The sequence below is a fragment of the Raphanus sativus genome, chromosome 9 (assembly GCF_000801105.2).
Source record: "Raphanus sativus cultivar WK10039 chromosome 9, ASM80110v3, whole genome shotgun sequence".
NCBI classification, from domain to species: domain Eukaryota; kingdom Viridiplantae; phylum Streptophyta; class Magnoliopsida; order Brassicales; family Brassicaceae; genus Raphanus; species Raphanus sativus.
Genome location: NC_079519.1, coordinates 30629924 through 30648947, shown reverse-complemented (window position 1 = coordinate 30648947; position 19024 = coordinate 30629924). Strand labels below are relative to the sequence as shown.

At 35.2% G+C, this 19024-nt stretch overlaps 3 protein-coding genes and 1 non-coding gene across 5 annotated transcripts; 3 read left to right on the top strand and 1 right to left on the bottom strand.

Moving 5' to 3' along the window:
• The first annotated feature begins 1285 nt into the window (after nt 1-1285).
• On the top strand, nt 1286-3911 carry LOC108827271 (protein tesmin/TSO1-like CXC 7). Of its 2 annotated transcripts, XM_056993468.1 has the most exons (7): nt 1286-1718; nt 1810-1929; nt 2003-2180; nt 2323-2723; nt 2801-3207; nt 3299-3383; nt 3815-3911. In XM_056993468.1, exons 1-7 carry the CDS (start codon nt 1420-1422, stop codon nt 3867-3869), a joined length of 1545 nt encoding a protein of 514 aa, XP_056849448.1. In that variant the 5' UTR covers nt 1286-1419; the 3' UTR covers nt 3870-3911. The 2 variants fall into 2 exon arrangements, with proteins under 2 accessions (XP_056849448.1, XP_018456153.1); XM_018600651.2 differs by lacking the exon at nt 3815-3911 and having other exon boundaries at nt 1287-1718; nt 1813-1929; nt 3299-3600.
• Nucleotides 3912-3950: 39 nt separating this feature from the next.
• On the top strand, nt 3951-6453 carry LOC108827272 (uncharacterized). Its single transcript, XM_018600652.2, has 13 exons — nt 3951-4084; nt 4300-4370; nt 4471-4551; nt 4630-4761; nt 4858-4944; nt 5028-5081; nt 5157-5247; nt 5338-5408; nt 5506-5575; nt 5658-5710; nt 5799-5892; nt 5970-6067; nt 6166-6453. The coding sequence occupies exons 1-13, from the start codon at nt 3994-3996 to the stop codon at nt 6271-6273; spliced, it is 1101 nt and encodes a 366-aa protein (XP_018456154.1). The 5' UTR covers nt 3951-3993; the 3' UTR covers nt 6274-6453.
• LOC130499425 (pentatricopeptide repeat-containing protein At5g25630-like) lies at nt 6369-9264 on the bottom strand. The gene is made up of 4 exons (XM_056993467.1): nt 9109-9264; nt 8939-9022; nt 7970-8836; nt 6369-7331 (listed from the first exon to the last, which is right to left on the bottom strand). The coding sequence occupies exons 1-4, from the start codon at nt 9130-9132 to the stop codon at nt 6549-6551; spliced, it is 1758 nt and encodes a 585-aa protein (XP_056849447.1). The 5' UTR covers nt 9133-9264; the 3' UTR covers nt 6369-6548.
• A 1539-nt stretch (nt 9265-10803) lies between these two features.
• On the top strand, nt 10804-10876 carry TRNAF-GAA (transfer RNA phenylalanine (anticodon GAA)). The gene has a single exon. It is a non-coding gene; the product is annotated as a tRNA-Phe (tRNA).
• The last annotated feature ends 8148 nt before the right edge of the window (nt 10877-19024 follow it).

Here is a 19024-nt window from a genome sequence, read left to right as displayed (position 1 = left end):
TACGCTCATTTTCAAACGTTTCGTCATGTTTACGTGCTTACGTCGACATCATTTTTCATTACACTTGTAGAAAACAGGAACATAAAATGAAGAAATTCCATTTCATTTTCATATATATAAGAAATGTAAAACGAGACTATAGGCAAGAGTCACTTCACTAGAAAAATTAAAAGAGTTATATCTTCCCCACTTGTACCTTGATACATGTTTCCTCGTTTGTTCTATTCGTAGCATATTACAACTCTCGAATTGATGTGGGTATATGAGACATCAAACGTACAAAAAGTCTTGTAAAGAACAAAGAACAAGAGGAGCGAATCTTACTTTTGATGTACAGAGCCAACTTTTGAGATTTATTGAACTTGAAACAATTAGTAAATAATCAATATATTTATATATATAATCAATTTGGAAGTCTAATCATCTATACATATGTATCATTAAATTTTTTGAGGATTCGAGACTAGTGTTTCATCTCAACCCAGTGACTAAACATTTTCTTTAGGAGATGTGTCAATTGATCCAAAATATTATATATTTTACTTGCATCCAAGAAAAAAACTGAGGAATTGTTACACAAATTAGATTATCGACTCAACGTATGTTAATAATGAAATTGATCCTTCTAAAATTTCTGGCTCTCGAACCTGCTGGGGGATGTGTCTCTCCCCTTTTGATCAACAACATATACAAAGAAGATTAAGGACAATTGTTCACCTTATTTTTCAGGCAACTATCTATCATCTTTGGAAGGAAAGAAACTCAAGGCTTCACAACAATGCTTTTCGGTCTGCAAACTTGATCATCAGGGACATCAGTCTGCAACTCCGATCAAAGCTCTACTCAATGGACAAAGAAGAACCTTCAATGACTCGCCCCACTGCCACAACACCAAATCGACTTCTGACCTATTTATCTCTATGGTTTGAGAGAATCCAAGGCTAAGCAAAGGAATCAAATTCTGCTGTGTGTGTGTTTAAATTATTATCTACTTCTCTTTATCTTTATCTTTTAAAAATTTAATCATCTCTGTAACCAAAACATTTTCACAAATGGTATCTATATTTTCAAAAAAAAAAAAAAACATATACAAAATTAGGGATCATAGCTCTATCAAACTTATCCTTTTTAATATTGGGCTAACTATTGGGCCTTCGTATCACTAAAACGTCGGTTAGAAAAAAAAAACAAAAACCTCAATCTAGCGATCCAAACCGTTGATAACTCCTTTTCATCTCAGCCGTTAGATTTTGTCATCAAGTTTATCAAAATTCAATTTTTTCAAAAAGAGTCGAGGAGGAAGAAGACGAACACAGAGGAAGAAGAAGAAGAGCTCTTCAGCTCCAAGCAGCGACGAAATCTCTCTCTCTCTATCTCTCTCTCTCTCTCTCTCTCTCTCTCTCCATTGAATATTTCACTATGGAGAACACCTATCAGGACTTGGGCTCTCACCGAAACCAATTGGCGCGTCGATTGGATTTCTCCGTCTCGGCTGCGACGGAGATGGATTCTTCTCAGGGAAGTGAGAAGATTCTCGATTCGAATTCGGATCAGAGAGAAGGAGACTTTCCTCCGCCGCCGTCAGGCTCCGAGGATCAAAGGGTGAAGTCGACGCCTCGTTCGCCGGTTAGATCTTCGGCGACGGAGCTCAGCACGCCGCCGCAGAAGCCTCCGCCGCTTCATGGGTTTGATCATAATCCGGCGAAGTATCGAGTGAGGTATAAAAGCTTTCAACTTTGATTCAAAAATCGGGAGGATTTGTGTGTTGTTGCAAGTTAGTTAGGTTTCTTTTTTTTTGGATTGTGTAAGCAGCAAGCAAGAGACTTTGACACCAGGAGGGATGCATAGAGAAGCTGAGTCGAAGGATGTTACTACTACTCCAAGTAAACAGAAGCATTGCAACTGTAAAGCTTCTAGATGCTTGAAGCTGTAAGTGTACATCTTAAAAAGACTTGTAATTTGTGGTCAATGTGATGAATGTAATGTGTGTTCATTCATTTAGGTATTGTGAATGCTTTGCGTCTGGATCGTATTGCAATGGTTGCAACTGTCTGAAGTGTCTTAATAATTTGGAGAACGAGACCGCTAGACAAGAAGCCATCACTGGGACTTTAGAGCGTAATCCTGATGCCTTCAAGCCCAAGATTGCTGGTAGTCCTCTTGGAACCAAAGATTTGCAGGTGTGTGTGTGTCTGTGTGTGTGTGTGTGTGTGTGTGTGATCTTGTTACGTTAACTTTTTTCTCCAAAAAGTTTAGCTTTGGACCCCAAAGCAAGTAATAGGAGACGATTTTTGATATAAGTCATTTGCTGTAAACTTATAGGAAGATGTGCGGCACCAACTACTGATCCTGGGGAAGCATAGCAAAGGATGCCACTGCAAGAAATCAGGATGCCTCAAGAAGTACTGCGAGTGTTACCAGGCGAATGTCCTATGCTCTGAAAATTGTAGATGTCGAGATTGCAAGAACTTTGAAGGTAGCCAAGAGAGAAACACCCTTCTTCATGGCCCAGAAACCTACACACAACAGCAACAACAACAGACGACCAACGCGGCTCTCAACCGCGCTGTTGCCACGTCTGGTTATCTGAACCCTCTTCAATCAAGAAAGAGAAAGAGCAAGGAAGCTTTACAATCAGCTAGAGGCTCATCTGCGGCGGGTCCACACCTTATAAGGAATGGTGACACTTCTCTATTTTCAGTCCCTAACACATGTACTTACAGGTTGGTGATATTCAACTCCTTCAAAACCACCATGATGCCCATCTTAAGGATTGATCTAACTGTCTATACCTCTGTAGGTCTTCTCTGTCAAATACTATCCAGCCGCGTCATGCGAAAGACCTATGTGCGCTTCTGGTCACGGGATCGGTGGATTTAGCAAATAAAAGGAGGAAAAACGAGGAAGACCCTACACTCGATCCAGCCCTGAGAGATGATGGTAATGAGACCAACGACTCTCCAGACTGCGTCCTAGACTCTGATAGTGTGGACGAGAAGCCTATGTCTCCAGCAACACGTGCGTTGATGTGTGATGATGAGCATGTGTTCATATCAGAGAAAGAGACATCTGCAGCTCGAGTGAAAACAAGCCAAGAGAAAGAAGACGCATACACAAGCTCGGAGAGTTACTTAGAACAGGAGAGACAGATCTTGTCTAGCTTCAGGGACTATCTCATTCAGTTCTTAAACCGTGGGAACATAAAAGGTAAGCTGATTATTATTTAAGAGACCGTAATCTTTGTTCAGAAACTTAGAGATGGGAGATGTGCTAATTTAAGGGCATTGATGTTAAGCAGGAATGGATATCAAAACCAAGACAAATCCGAGTAGAAAGGAACCACCAGGAGATGAAGAGCAAAGACATATAAACTCAGGTTTAGGGTAATGCTTTAGCATCTAACTCTTTTTGTAACATTGATCATGTTGCGTTGTTTTAATAGTAGGATCAATAGGAAGATTCAGATTAGTCTAATTATTTTTCTTTACTAGCCATTTGATCTTTCGAGAATCTGTTGTAGAAAGTATTCATAGGTTACAATTTTTTTTTTTTAAATATATTCGAATACAAAGAAAAAAAATAATTAAGATTTTTTTTGTTTTTGTTTTGTAAAAAAAAATCAAGAATTTGACAAGTAGGAAGGTTGGTGTATATCAGTATAAAGCAGTCAATGATTATTGATTAATGATATCAAATTAAATTAAATACATGGACCTATCACAATTCACATAGCCAGCAAGCCAAGAAAAGTATAAACATTTAACTTATGAAAAGTTGTTGGAATCTTTTTTATGTTCCTTATGAAAAAACATAGCCAGCAAGAAACGCATAAACATTCAGCACAAAACATAAAGTCATTTAAGAGATAACTACAACCATCATCAATCAAGAAGCAGGTGGCACAGACGACAGATTGTTCTGCACGTGCATGACGGCTGACATAAAAAAAAAAAAGATTGTATCAAAACACAACACGGAATCTGTTTCTCACCAATGACCAGAGCGATGGAAACTCCAACTAACGAATCCGTTGACTTTAGATCAGAGTTTCTCCGTGTTCTTCGTAGTCGACGATCACCACAAGGTTTCTCTCTTGATGATTTTATTATTATTTTCTTACATCTCTTTGTTTTAGCCATAATAACATAATTCTGATACATGTAAAGTTCATTTTCATATCTCATAACCACGGATTATCTTTCCTTAACTGTTAGGTTAACCTGAATTAAATTTGGATACAGATTACTTTTAATATTTTTAATATGAGTTTGCATGTTTAATGCTTGGGAACATTTTCAGTTCCCTTGGTAGCTGAGTGTTCAAAGCCAGTGGAAGATCCTGTGTTTCAAAATGTTGTTCCATCTACTGATGTGAGTTATTGCATCCTTTTTCTAATAGATCTTATATCAATTCTCTTCTTATTTTTTGTTTTCTAAGTTGATCTGATTTTTTTTTTCATTACCAAACCAGGCACTAGAGTCTTGTCCAAAGGAAAACATAAACAACTTGAAAGAGATGCTTAAAGAGGAAAACCTTCATCTGCACACTGAGGTAATTTTTTTTTATTACACTTCACTTTTGTGATATCTTAAAAGACTTAAAAGGTGTTGTTTATGTAAATGGAATAAGGCTGCAGAGCAAGGTAGATTGCCTTTGCTTATCTTAAGCTTGAAGGAAAAGAAGAGTGAAGAAAGAAGACCAGCGATTGTGTTTATGCATGGCACAAACACAAACAAAGAGTGGTTAAGACCATGGCTTGAGGTTAAAATAAAAACATCTTAACTTATACTTTTCGTTTCTCCTAAAAATCAATAGGTTCTTGGTGCTGAGTACAACTTGTTTGCTTTTCTTCACAAGGCATATGCTTCAAGGGGATATGTAGCCATTGGTTTAGACTCTCGCTACCATGGGGAAAGAGCTGACTCCAAAACTGCCTATATAGATGTAAAATCATTGTTAACTATTGATCTTTCCGTTAGTCTTTTGAGTTCTGACTTATAGTGGTTGTGGTCTAAATCTCAATGCAGGCTCTTATTTCATCTTGGAAAAATGGAGACACAATGCCTTTTATCTTTGATACTGTAATAACACTGCCTCTTCTTTAGACTGTAAGTCTTTATTATCGCATTTATCGATCTTTTTGTTTTGTTTTTCAGGTGTGGGATTTGATCAAACTAGCTGAATATCTTACTCAGAGAGAAGATATAGACCCAAAACGGATAGGAATCACCGGTATTTCGCTAGGAGGTCAGTCACAAAACAAACTGAGTACTATGATTTGTAGTTTTGTTAGTAATATACATAACTTGGTTCATTGTGAAAGCAAAAAAAATACAGGGATGCATGCTTGGTTTGCTGCTGCAGCTGACACTCGCTATTCCGTGACTGTACCTTTAATTGGTGTTCAGGTGAAACATAACAACTACAAAAACATCCTGTAACTGACTTGTCTGAGGATGTTTTAGAAGACTATTGAAAGTTTATAAAGTTGTGTATGCTGAGCAGGGTTTTAGATGGGCAATAGAGAATGATGAGTGGGAAGCAAGAGTCAACAGTATAAAGCCTTTATTTGAAGGTAACACAAATGTGTATCAATATTATCAAACAACCAAGATTCTAATTCATTTTTTTTCTCTTTCTCTTTTAATGGTTTACAGAAGCAAGGATTGATATGGGAAAGAGCGAGATCGACAAAGAAGTGGTGGAGAAGGTAAGAGAAAGCATGACAGTAGTGAGTGACTATGAGCTAACTCAAGGTGAGAAGTGGTTTGTAATTGTTATCTTTTTGACTCAAACAGGTGTGGAACAGAATTGCTCCTGGCCTAGCCTCTCGGTTTGATTCACCCTACTCATTACCAGTGACTGCTCCACGACCTCTTTACATCCTCAACGGTGAGCACAATCTAATCTATGAATGTACAAAGAAAAAAGATATATACTTACAGGCTTTGCTGGATTTCATTTTGCAGGAGCTAAGGATCCTCGGTGTCCTCTTGGTGGACTAGTTGTTCCTTTAGAAAGAGCTCTCAAGGCTTATGTGGAAACTGCTTCTCCTGGAAACTTCAAGGTACATCATCACTGATCTAATTCCTATAACTTGTAATGCAAAACAGATACAATAATCTGAAAAGGCTTTGTTTGGTGGTTTGGTTTGGGAGAGACCAGTTTGTAGCTGAAGATGGTGTTGGACACGAAGTGACGAGCTTTATGATCAAAGAGTCATCAGATTGGTTTGACAAGTTCCTTAAACATCGAAACATTACTTCTTGTTAAAAACTGTGGCACATGTGACCATATATGTAACAGTAATACAATCGGTAACCAATAAACTCATGTCCTTTGTTCAAAAAAAAAAAACTCATGTCCAATAAGAAGAAACATCTCCTTGTAACCTTACATGTAAACAGAAACTGTACAATAGATATTAATAAGACCATTCTGTTATCATGTACATATGGTAAGAGTTCTCATTAGTATCGACTCTTTAAACAGAAGATTAATTAGGTAGAGGAGAAAATTACAAATCTCCAGCTTCAGTGACAAAGCTCTCAGTTCAAGAACACTGCACAAGACTGCACAAACTGCCCACTGATCCCAAACTGAGCTTGTGACTGCTTCTGGCACACAATCGGCACCCGAGCTCCGAGTTTACAAGCAGAGAGATTCACAGCTTTCGCAGTCGGAAGCTCACGTTTCCCCACAGGAATCTGCAAAAGACTAAACCCTCCTCCTGATGACTGCTTCTGGTAAAGCTTCTCCAACTTCTCAATGTCTCTACACTTCAACGCGTCGATAGCTTTGTTCGACTCATCGCCAAGCCCCGCAACGCGCCAAGCTTCAGCCAACAGCACGAAGGTAGAGTTCTCAGGCTTCACCCCAAACCCTCTCATCATCTGCAACACCTCTTCTGCTTTCCACGGCTGCTTGACTTCCAAGTAACCCCACATCAACGTCTCGAACGTCTTTATGTTCGGCGTTACGCCGCCGCCGAACTCGCACATCTTGTTGAACACCCTCATGGCGTCGTCCATGCTTTTGACGCTGCACCATCCGCTGATCACCGTGGTGAAGATCACGACGTTGGGCCTGGTGGAGGAGGAGTCGACCATGGTCTCGAGAATCTCCTCGGCTTTTTGGGGCTCTTTGGCTCTGATGTAGCCTTTGGCTAAGATGCTGTATGCGTGCGCGTCTGGTTTGACTCCTGCTTTGACCATTTCTTCGAAGACTTGTGCGGCTTTCTCCATGTATCCGGCTGAGCTCCATGCGTTCATCACAGTGCTGTATGTGATTACATCTGCCTTCACCTTACACTCCTTCATCAATGTAAGAACCTGCCACTTTCATACTTATTGCTAGGTTTGTGCACATTTATCCAAAAACCAAACCATATCGAACCGAAATAACTGAAACCAAAACTGAACCAATTTTCATAAATATCCAGACGGATCCTATATCTCTAGAACAAAAAAAAACTAAAGCCGAACCTGAACCGAATTTTTAAAATACAAATAATGTAATATCTAAAACATCAATTATATTTAGTTTCTAAATAACCAATTATTCTAAAAATATTATTTATAAACCGAATTACCCAAAAACCCAAACTAATAAAATAGTATTTTACCCGAAAATATTTAAATTTATCCAAACTATCCAATATTTTCTACGGAGTTACCTGATATTTAACCTGAAACTCGAATTGTCGGACAGTTTTACGCATATTATCCAGAATTACCAAACGACCAAACCCGGAATGGAACCGAATTGGATCCAATTTTTTTCTAATATTAGCCGGTTTCCAAAGTATATTATGAGAGGAACCGAAAACCAAAATAACCAAACCGAAACTAAACTAAATTTTAAAAATAACCAAATCAAACAGAAAACAGAACATCCATGCCTATTTATTACCTACTCAACCTGACCAACACTGCATTAACCAAAACTAAAATCAACAGTGTTGAGTTACCTCATCGATGCCACCACGGTCCATGACCTCAACGAAGCCTTTGATCAACGAATTAAAGACCACAAGATTCGCTTCAACTCCCATCTCCTTCATCCTCCTCACGAACCTCAAACCATCTCTCACCCTCCCTTCTCTACAATACCCTCCCACCACTATCCCACACGTCCTCCCATTCGGTCTACCCATCTTCTCAACCACCTCTCTCTCAGCCCTCTCCGTCTCTCCTCTCTGCACATAACAAGTCGCGATCGTGTTATAAGTAACCGCGTCCGCCTCAACACCACACTCCTCCATCTTATCCACCACTCTCCACGCCTCCTCCACCTTCTTCTTCTTGCACCACGCTTGCACCAGCACGTTGAACGTCCTCACATTCGGCCTCACATCAACACTATCCTCCTCCAGCATCAGTTCCAGCAGCTCTGACGATCTCTCAGGCCGCCCCGCGATCCCATACCCTTTGATCAAAGTGTTGTAAGTGCTCGTGGTCGGGTTCAGACCAAGCCCCTTCATCTTCAGCAGCGCCTGCACGGCTTCTTCGACGTTACCTGACTCGGAGTAAGCGTTGATCACCGCGTTGAAGAAGATGGAGTCGGGCTTTGTCCCGCTCCGTTCCACCTCGGAGACTATAGAGGTTATGGAACCGTACTGCTTCTGCACCGTCATCGCGGCTAAGAGAGTTGTGTAAGCGATCAGAGACGGTCTGTGTCCTGTCTCTGACAAGGTTTTGAAAAGTGTCTGCGCCTCGTGGGGACGTCCGCGTTCTATCAGAACGTTCATCAGCTTCGTTCTCGACCTCACTGTCCTGCAGCTGCTTCCTTCGCCGCATGACTTGCAGCGATACTGATGCTCTCCTCCTTTGTTAACCTTTTTTGCTCACCAGACCAAAAACCAAGAGTTCAAAAATCAGACCAAACTAAAAAGAACTCAAATCAAGTAACTTAAGCTATAGATTCTTGAGATTATTACCTTAATAGGCGTGGATCGTTGGGCTTCAGACATAACAGGAGCTTTGTTGTTCTCGAAATCTCCCATGTTTTGTCGGAAAAGAATCTGTCTTTGCAATGAATAGTAGAATGTAATCTAATGTTTTTTCAAACAAGAGAGAAGAGCAGTGAAACTGAAGTAAGAAACGCCACCTGTCTTTCACTTCGTGAGTCCATGGGAGAGTTGGAGAGGTCTCAATGCCCTTACACAGAGATGGGTTCCATAGAAAAATGAAAAAAAAAGTATTTTATTAATTAGTTAATTCTGATGAGGAAGACAACGAAACTAGATAAGGAAACTAAAAGACAATAATTTTTTGAGAATTTTTGTTTTCTGTCCACATGTTTTTTTTTCGTTTTTTTGTTGTATTTTATCGTTAATAAATCATGGAGTAAATAATAACCTTCAGGATTTCTTTTAGCGATTGGCCTATATAGGCCCAGCCCAATTAAATTTCTGTAATGAAAAAGTGAAGCCCGTCATTATAGCTGGTCAACATTTCGTTTTAAACGTTAACGTCACGACGTTCGTCACTGGAAACGTTAAACGGCAAGTTGAAATAATCCATTTCAAAGCAGTTAAGATACTTCCATTCCAAAACCAAAATCTCTTTCTCATGAGATCTGAGGTGATTGGTGATGACTAGGGGTGGGCACTTTACCCGATACCCGAAGTGGCACCCGAACCCGACCCGAAAAATCTGAACCGAAATCCGAACCGAAGTAGCAAAATACCCGAACGGGTATTGAATTATGAGAGATCGGATATCCGAACCCGAACGGGTAATACCCGAACCCGAATAGATATCCGAAGATAACCGAATTTATGTACCATTAACCATATATTCATAGTTTAAATATTTATATTAATTTATACACATGGTTTAAAATTAGATAATATACATATAATTGTAAGAAAAATGATTTTTTACTCACTTAAAATGCTTAAAATGCATGTCTAAATTTTTGTTTCATGCATTAACAAAAGCTACAGTTATTTTTTTTTTTAAATAATCAAATTAGTATCTTTTATTTTTAAGATTTTATCTTCAAATCATTCAACGTATTAAAAATAAAATATCAGTTAAGTAAAATTATATTTTTAAATAGAAAAAAACTTGAGAAATGAAGAAGTTAATTTTTTCGCAAAATCTAAATATCCGAAAACCTGACCCAAAATAACCGAACCCGAATTAAAAATACCCGAACCCGACCCGAAGTATAGAAATATCCGAACGGGTTTTATACTCTTATACATAAATACCCGAAAATCCGAAATACCCGATCCGAATCCGAACGGGTATCCGAACGCCCACCCGTAGTGATGACTATGAGTGTTCCACACAGCTAATCTCTCTAAAGCAATAGAACCAAATCAATCAAGTTTTATTAATAAAATTTTAAACTACGATCCAAAATCTTTAAAATAAAATATATTGGTTCTAGAAATCAAATTTTCTATAGCTTTTTATCAAGTGCTTTCAAAAATATCCAACGCCAAAAAAAATTAAAGTCAAAGCAAAAATCTTACGGCTTATTTTCTAAAGTAAAAAATCTAAATCTGCAGCAAAAAAACAATCAATTCCTCCGTTTCCATCTGATGTTATATTGTGCAAGAACTTGCAAGGCAGCATTGAATATTCAATACCGCCGCACATATTATTTTATGCATGTTTTTCTGTCAAATTGCCATAAAATAAAAATGTTTTATCTATTCGTGACTATACATCTCGTTATTACTGATGTTTCTTGTATTGCCATTTCCAGTATCACATTAGATTGCTTTTTTAGTTAAGTGTATTCGAATTATCCTTTAATATATTCAATATACGAGTGCATATGTCACAAGCGGGGATAGCTCAGTTGGGAGAGCGTCAGACTGAAGATCTGAAGGTCGCGTGTTCGATCCACGCTCACCGCATGTTTTTTTTTTCAAAAGTTCAAAGAATATAAAGTTCACTTTGCTTGTTAGAGGTATTTTATTGGTTCGGTTTGGTTAACTAAGTTCTAAAAAAAATTCAGCTAAAGTAAACTATATTTAGTTTGGTTTATATCGATTTCGGTTCGGTTTGTGTTTCGGTCTGGTTTAATTGGATTCCTTTAGTTTAATTCTTTTAAAGAAGATCATGTTTTAAAATATAAATATACGGTCATGAAATCATCTTGTTGGTACTATAAAAATAAACTATGTAAACTAAAATAAAAATCTTCAAAACCACAAAAGTATATAAGAACATAACCTTATCAAATTAACTAAATAAATAGAAAATTAAAAAATAATAGTTAACAATGTTTCCTAAAAATAAATTATATAAATTAAATATAATATAAAGCTAAAACATAAATCTTAAAAACCACAAAAAATATAAGAACATAATCAAAACAAAGTTAATTAAAGTAAACAGAAAATTAAAAAAACTAACATCGTTAAATAAAGTTAATAGTGACTTTAATGTTAGGATTTTAGTATATTGTATATTACTAGTATGTTAATCCAAATAATAACAAAAGGACATTGGTTTCTCAGTTCGGTTTAACTTAGTTCAGTTGGATCGACTTCGATTTGGTTTGTTCGGATTAGGAAAATCTTAAACCAAACATTTGATAATAGACTTTGGTTTGGTTTGGATCGGTTTCGGTTTGATTGATTAGGTTTGACTCGATTCGGTTCTTTTGCGCATCCCTATAAATGCTTATAGTCTGCAAAAGATAGCAACTAGACCATTCCAGACTTTCAAACACAAAAATACATATCTTTAACATTTAATTATATATTCACTTGATTGATTTATATGGTATCAAATCTAAAATAGCTATGGATATGATTTTTTCAAACATGGTTCTAAATATGATATGTTATTAATTTTATAATGAAACTTGGTTTGAAATATGTTATAAAAACGTCATATATAATGGGTTGTAGATTACATTCCTTGACATCCTTGTAAGTTAAGAATCTAAAATAGTTTATATGGAATATAAATCAATACTTTAGTTACCAGTCAATTCTGAATACAACCATGAACATCAAATATTTAACATGTTATTTATTCTCAGTGTTTAAACATTTAATACACTTAGAGAAAGATGCAAAGTAGGCTTAAGAATTTGCAAACGTTGCATTCTATTCAATTTCACTCTCTCAAAAGTTGCATTCTATTATGTTGACTAACCTACAATTTATAAGAAATAACTAGAGTAATTCATCAAATTTGTTAATAATTTGCTGATAAGAAACAACTGAAGCAAATGTCGCTAATAATTTGAAAAAGTTTTCAAATGGAGGATGAGTGTGATCTGGTAGTCACCCACTTAGCAATGCATAATTGGTTGATTAAAAACAATTATAGACTTATGCTTAATTCTTTCTCTTTCCACAGAATGTTCATCAGTTGCAATGAAAAAAATGAACGAGTATTCCATCTTTTTCCATATTATTCATTTCCATTCTAGAAAAAATATCAAAATTCTTTTAAAATATCATTCCACGTAAAAATAGTTCTAGAACAAATTGAATATTAATTCAATTCCATTGAATTCCACTAACTATCATTCTTAGTTCCATTTATTCCTTTTATTACCATCCAGTTACAGCCATAATAGTAATCCGTCTAGTCTCCCATATATACGTACCTAACAGGACTACATTTGCTAATGTGACTGAGGCGAATCCGTCTAGTCTCCCATATATACGTACCTAAGAACAGATTGGGTGGTCTCTCTTAAGCCCCCAACAATACCAGGCTCCAATATTTTGTAAAATGCAGAACAACCAATATGTACGTGTAACCATCATCTCTATTACTTTGTAAAAGTTATTTTCAATTTTTTAAATCCATTGGAATCGACCCACCACACTAATATATTTTCCATTTGACTAACGCTGACTATTGTTTAAGGACGTGGATATACATAGCCGTACATGCAGACGAATGACTTCTGACACATCATCTTCTACTATGAACTATTTATACTAAGCCATCCAATCAAATTATAATCCAATTTAACTCGAGAATTTACGTACATCTATGTATACTCATGCATCTTAGTTGATATTAGGTCAATGACCATTTATTCGCCTCAGTCACATTAGCGATCCTCGGAGTCGTAGTACTATATACAGGACCGGTCCTGAGAATTTAAAGGTTTGTGGCATTTCTATGTAAATCCTTTTTTCAGATTTGGAAACTTATATTTATGTAGTTTTCTTTAAAAAAAGTTTAGGGATATATTGAAAATATTTTACTTATATGGTTCAACAACCAACTATCCCATGGTATAACTGTATAAAGGAGTCTGGTTCCCTGGGGAACTCCTAAATATTTGGTATTTAAGTTGGATTGGAGCACATAATCGGTTGGCTACAGGAGATAGACTTTTACAATTGAACTCTCAGACATGTACTATTTGTGTGCAACACAGTTCTTGAAACACGCGATCACCTTTTCCTCGATTGCCACTACTCTGAGGAGACATGAAGGAACCTGAGAAATAAGTTACTGGGGCAGAGATACACATACTAATGGAACAGGGTGCTTGAGCTTGTCTCCGCTAGTACACTATCTATTACAACTCAGTTTCTTCTGAGATATGTCTTTCAAGCTCTAGTTCATACACTTTGGCTTGAGAGGAATAGAAGGAGACATGGCTTAGTTCATTAGCCTCCAGAGATAATTATCAAGTTTTTTGATAAGCAGGTCAGGAAACAGAACAGGAAAAAAAAGGTCAGGAACAGAATAAATTCACTACAAGGGAAAGGAGGGAAACATCTGATCCATGCAACGGCAAATTGGTCTGACTCTAGAGAATAGAGTAGAGCTTTCTTTTTAGATTTCTCAAATTAGTAAATTTCTAAACACACTTTATTTTAGATTAAAGCTGCATTAGTTTGTATAAAGACCTTTTTTGTTTGAATAAATTTAATATTTGTTCAAAAAATAAAAACAATGAATTTCTCAAATTTTTTTTTTTGTAAACTAATGAATTTCTCAAATTTTCTAATGGGTTTAAAGCATGATGTGATCTTAACTGATAAAAAAATGTTCACAATAACAATCAAACTCAGAGACTATTGCATCGTTCTTAAGTCTTCTAGAACAATAGACCAAAATAACTTGGTTATCTAGATAATTAGTATGTTTGTAAATACTTTTATTTAGATCTATAAGGGTCACCCAATCTATAATGTTGGTCGCTATAAAACAAACGCAATTGGCATATAATATTTATGCCAATATGTAGCATTGAATGTTGTTTTCCCTTCTTTGTTAAATTTAAGTTTGTTTTGTTCTAAGAAGGGCATGTCTTTATCGAGTAGATTCAGCATTATGTGCTTGCATGATACCTGATGGAAAATAAAGCGCAAAGTAGATTGTCTTTGCTCATTATATTTAGAAACTTTGCAAAAGTAATCCCTTTTAGTTTTGAATATGCATAAATGACTCCTTTTTAATTATTCATTAAATAAAATCATCTCTTAAATTATGTTGGTGTCATTGTTTGTCATGCTTTGGTAAAATATTTTTCTGACTTTCAACAGTATATATTTTTTTAAAAAAGCCTACTCAGAACTTACATAAATTCAGAAATTTTAATTCTTAAACATGCAGGGAATTAAAAAAAAAACACAAACACTTAAATGTATTTACAAAAAGTGTTATGATATCTTATAAAACTTAAATGGTGGTATGATGAAGCTAATCTTTAAACAACAACCATGATATTTGCTTATTTAACACCCATTTATTTTTGAAACTTAAATATGATATCTCGAGTACAACACTATACATTTAGAGTCTCGTATAACAGAAGTAGTATCAAGAGTTTAATTTTAAATTTTACCAAATAGCATCTCTTTCAGATATAATAAGTAGACATTTATGCATACCTTACAAAGGGGTGGACGAATACTCAGTTTAAAAGAGAGAACAAATATTTTCATGATATCTATAGAAAATACAAAGTCTTACAATAAATCTTTTTCCTATACATACTACATAAGTAAAACATCAGGATACATAAGTAAAACATCAGGATAAATGATCTAAAATGATTTACAAATAGCAAAAAAAATACATGAAAACAAAAGTTATCATAGAAAATTATTAATAACTTTAGTATGAAACATTTATCATGATTTTCGGGATAAACAAAGTGTTTTACACAAAATATGTAAATTTTAAATATGTATAGTAATTCGCTAATCAGTATCTGATGGCTGTATATTTCTTGTATATATGATTATAATATTGTATACACATATCTACTACCACAAACTTATCTTACATTAAGTTTTTAGTTAAGCATGTAATTAAGTTATTTCATCATGATAGAATCCCAACCTTTGCTTTATTCTTTCTCACAACCCCCACTTAAACTTATAATCATTAGACAGATTGGGTAATAATTAGATATCCCATTGCTATTAGAATACTTAGCACGATTAATTATTCATTACTTTGTTTTCTTTTCTTTATCATATTTGTAAGTAAAGCAAATGAGCCGTCCAGTGTAAAATTCCCTTTAAATATTGTAATAAATTGCTAGAAGTCATCCTTCCCCACGAGTGTCTCGTGAACGGAAAAAAGAACAAAAGGAAATGTGGGGACGAAAGCGATATTATCAGATAAGTGGAGCTAAGTGGGCTTGTGATTACCGATAGATCCATCTTAATTGTATTTATATTTTTATAAGCAGTTGTTGATTAAGCTTATCAGAAAATGCAGTCTAGTGGCTAAATGCATCTTGTAGACCAGAAAATGTTAAATGACTTAGCAAGAGATTAATAATTAAGTTTGCGGGATCAAATTTGAGGGAACACTTTTAATTATTTTTATTATGCTGAATATCTTCTTCTATTTTGTTAGGGGTTTTGCTTTCCTTCTACCTTTTTTCTTATCAAAACTTCTTTCCTTCTACCAATCCAACGATTCATTCAACAAATAAAATCCTACAATATTACCAGTTGGAGCGAGACTTTAGAATTTCTTTCCTAGTTTTCTCTAGGGTTACTAAAGTTAAACATTGCATAGCATCACTTTAGTGTAGTTTTATGACACTCTGACCGGATAAGAAATTTTAAAAGAAGACGGTTTAGACTTAAGCGTAAAGAGAGTTATAAAAAAGAGTTCTAACCCCTACGCTACACTATAGGCACTAGAAAGCCTACTAGCGTCTCTCCTTTTTACTTTTGTTTGATCTCACACTTAAACTCAGTTCCCATGGCCTTTTCAACTTGATTAAACTATATAAAAATTGTATTCAGTGAATGTACTAGTTCATCTTTGATTAAATAATATCTTTAATTTTATTAAAAAGTTAGAGCATCTTTAGTGGTATATTTCCATACATCTTATGGCAATATAATAAAAGGAAAAAATGAAAAACTGATCAAGATGTGTTTTTTGATTGTTATGCAAGAAGTGTTTCACCTAAGTTATTTGAGTGATGTGGCTTAGTTTCATTGGTTCTATTTTTTGGAAAATGTTTGTGTATTTTAATTAATATGTTTGTTTCTAAATGTAATACTAAATGTTTGTGTACTTTAATTAATATATTTGTTTCTTTTTATGTTTTTCATTTCTATCTTTCATTTTTTTTCATAATAATTTGAAATTGTATATTGGGTATCTTTTTATTTTCAAATAAAATTTAGTATTACTTTTTTATGTTTTCCATTTAAAAATTATTTTTAATGTTTTAAAAATTATTATATGTCTTAACATTATTAAATTATATAATTATTAAGATACAAGTTCTATATCCTCCCACTTATCCCACTACTAATTATTACTAAACTTCACCTCTTACATTATTTTATTAATTTTTCACACATAACCTATATTCTCCCACTTATCCCATTAAGGATGCTCTTATAGGACTGAGTAAAATCATAGTTTTAGTTAAACCTCGCGCAATATGTATATACGAGTGTAGTATATTTATAATAAACACATGGTATTGTAGGTTTCTAGGTTAGGTTTCTACTTACTAGATCAATGTTATTTGACTTGCGTTTACGCTCAGAGTGGCCAATTAAACAAAATGGATTAGGTGCGTGTATTTGTCTGGCTTGGGATCTTTACTCCAATCGTATCTCCATCCAATGAAGTGTCTCGATTTCTCACAGTGACATCCGAGATGACGAAAAAATTGAAAATATATATTAGTGATGGGCCTAACTCACATCCAAAAGCTAGCTCAAGAGTGGAAGATTGCATATACACTTATATATTGCCCAAGAACACTTATCCCAAACGATGTGGGATATTAATAGCCCCTCTCGAGATGTGGGTGAGAAACGGTCCAATCGGAAACAACCCAAACCCAACATCTCGGACATACCACAGCAAGATGGACCATTTTTATAGGCTACATAGGTAGACAACTATTTATATTGGGAAATCATCTTGCTGGGCTTAACCATGAACTCTGATACCATATTAGTGATTGGCCTAACTCACCCCCAAAAGCTAGCTCAAGAGTGGAAGATTGTCCATGCACTTATATATTGCCCAAAAACACTTATCCCAAACGACGTGGGATATTAATAATATATGCTACTCCAAGGTCAAAGAGAAAACCCATTGAAATATGTCAAGAGGGTTAGACCTGTGGTGTGAGTTTGTACAAACGTGCATGGTATTCTTTTGAATTATCTTAACCAACCAATTAGTCGGCATGCATTATAACGAAAGTTCCATCCTCATGTAGTTGATGTGGCGTTATTTTAGCTCTGCAGAATCTCATTATAATATATCGAAATGGGAAACGTTTTTGATATTGCCGCATGAGTTCATGTTGAGTATTTAGATCCGATTAGGTTAGGTTTAGCTTCTTGAATGTTAATGTGATTTGGTTTCTTCGATTCGTTTGAGGTTCGAGATCAAAGCAACGAAGAACAAATGAACAACACAAGATTTGTTCACCCGGTGTTCGCTGATCTACTCACCGGAGAGGGAACGGCATCCTTCAACTGATCACTATCAAATGTTTTGATCAAGGTTACAAGCTCAACAACAATGGCGTAAGCCAATAAACCAGAGCAATACAAGAGAGATTTAGCGAGCTTATCACTTCCTCTATGAAGCCGGAAAGTCACCGTCGGAATGATCCAACCTGATCGTGTACCGCTTTCGTGACTCCGTCGAACTTCAACCTCGTGATCTCAAAGCTAAGTCGTCTTCTCTCTTCCTTGATCTTTCTCTCTCGATATGATTCTCTCTCTCTTCGCCGTAGTGACGATGAGATCTGATGAGTTTGTTATAACAACCTCATCCACTTGCCGTTGCCTCTGAAACACTGCATTTCATTTAGCATTCATAATGCTCTTGGGCTGAGACTTGGGTTTCTCCTCTTTCTTACAGGTTTGAGAAGAAATGGACTGCAACAGGTGAAGCCCACTCGGTGTTTAACTGAACCAAAGTCCACAGTTCATAAATCATGTATCTGTAGAAATATCATTTACAGTTTGGTATTTACTTGGTTAATATTCACAATATTATATATGTAGCTGATCCAACCCGAAAGGGATAAACTTGATATGATGACCACTATTTTCATTCATATAAATTTTCAAAGATATTCTTAACAGAAAACTAATATTTTAATATAACTATTTATGGTTAAACTTCTTTGAAAAAATCCAATCCATAAAAACACATTATGAATAAATATCACAAAAGTATAATTTGATCATTGTTACGTTTTCTTTTCTATGTTTAACTTTTAAGTGATGAGATATGTACATGATAACGTATATCATTGGAAATTCTCTAGTATTTTGGATACTAAACATATTTATCAATAGTATCTTAATGGATTTTTAAAAAAATATTAAATACATGATGATATCTCAAAACTTAAAAATATTATGCAAAAGTATCTCCAAAATATTATTAAGCTAAATTTTCCAAGTTTAAGATACTTATATATTATTATATTTACTATTATATTTATTATTTTGGACTCGCTATAATATCATTGATGAAGATACTTTTGATTGTATAAAACATTGAGTATCCATCAATCACGGTACTAATATGAATAAATTCTTAACTTTTTACTAATC

What these genes read in the sequence shown, in the direction of transcription:
- LOC130499425 (XM_056993467.1), bottom strand. Translation starts at nt 9,132, where the DNA reads ATGGACTCACGAAGTGAAAGACAG. An exon ending in ACTCACGAAGTGAAAGACAG is followed by an intron (nt 9,023 to 9,108) that starts GTGGCGTTTCTT and finishes TTGCAAAGACAG; the next exon opens with ATTCTTTTCCGACAAAACAT. An exon ending in AACGATCCACGCCTATTAAG is followed by an intron (nt 8,837 to 8,938) that starts GTAATAATCTCA and finishes TGAGCAAAAAAG; the next exon opens with GTTAACAAAGGAGGAGAGCA.
- LOC108827271 (XM_056993468.1), top strand. Translation starts at nt 1,420, where the DNA reads ATGGAGAACACCTATCAGGACTTGGGCTCTCACCGAAACCAATTGGCG. An exon ending in TTGGAACCAAAGATTTGCAG is followed by an intron (nt 2,181 to 2,322) that starts GTGTGTGTGTGT and finishes GTAAACTTATAG; the next exon opens with GAAGATGTGCGGCACCAACT. An exon ending in CATATAAACTCAGGTTTAGG is followed by an intron (nt 3,384 to 3,814) that starts GTAATGCTTTAG and finishes GAAAAAACATAG; the next exon opens with CCAGCAAGAAACGCATAAAC.
- LOC108827272 (XM_018600652.2), top strand. Translation starts at nt 3,994, where the DNA reads ATGACCAGAGCGATGGAAACTCCAACTAACGAATCCGTTGACTTTAGA. An exon ending in CACCGGTATTTCGCTAGGAG is followed by an intron (nt 5,248 to 5,337) that starts GTCAGTCACAAA and finishes AAAAAAATACAG; the next exon opens with GGATGCATGCTTGGTTTGCT. An exon ending in ACCTCTTTACATCCTCAACG is followed by an intron (nt 5,893 to 5,969) that starts GTGAGCACAATC and finishes TTCATTTTGCAG; the next exon opens with GAGCTAAGGATCCTCGGTGT.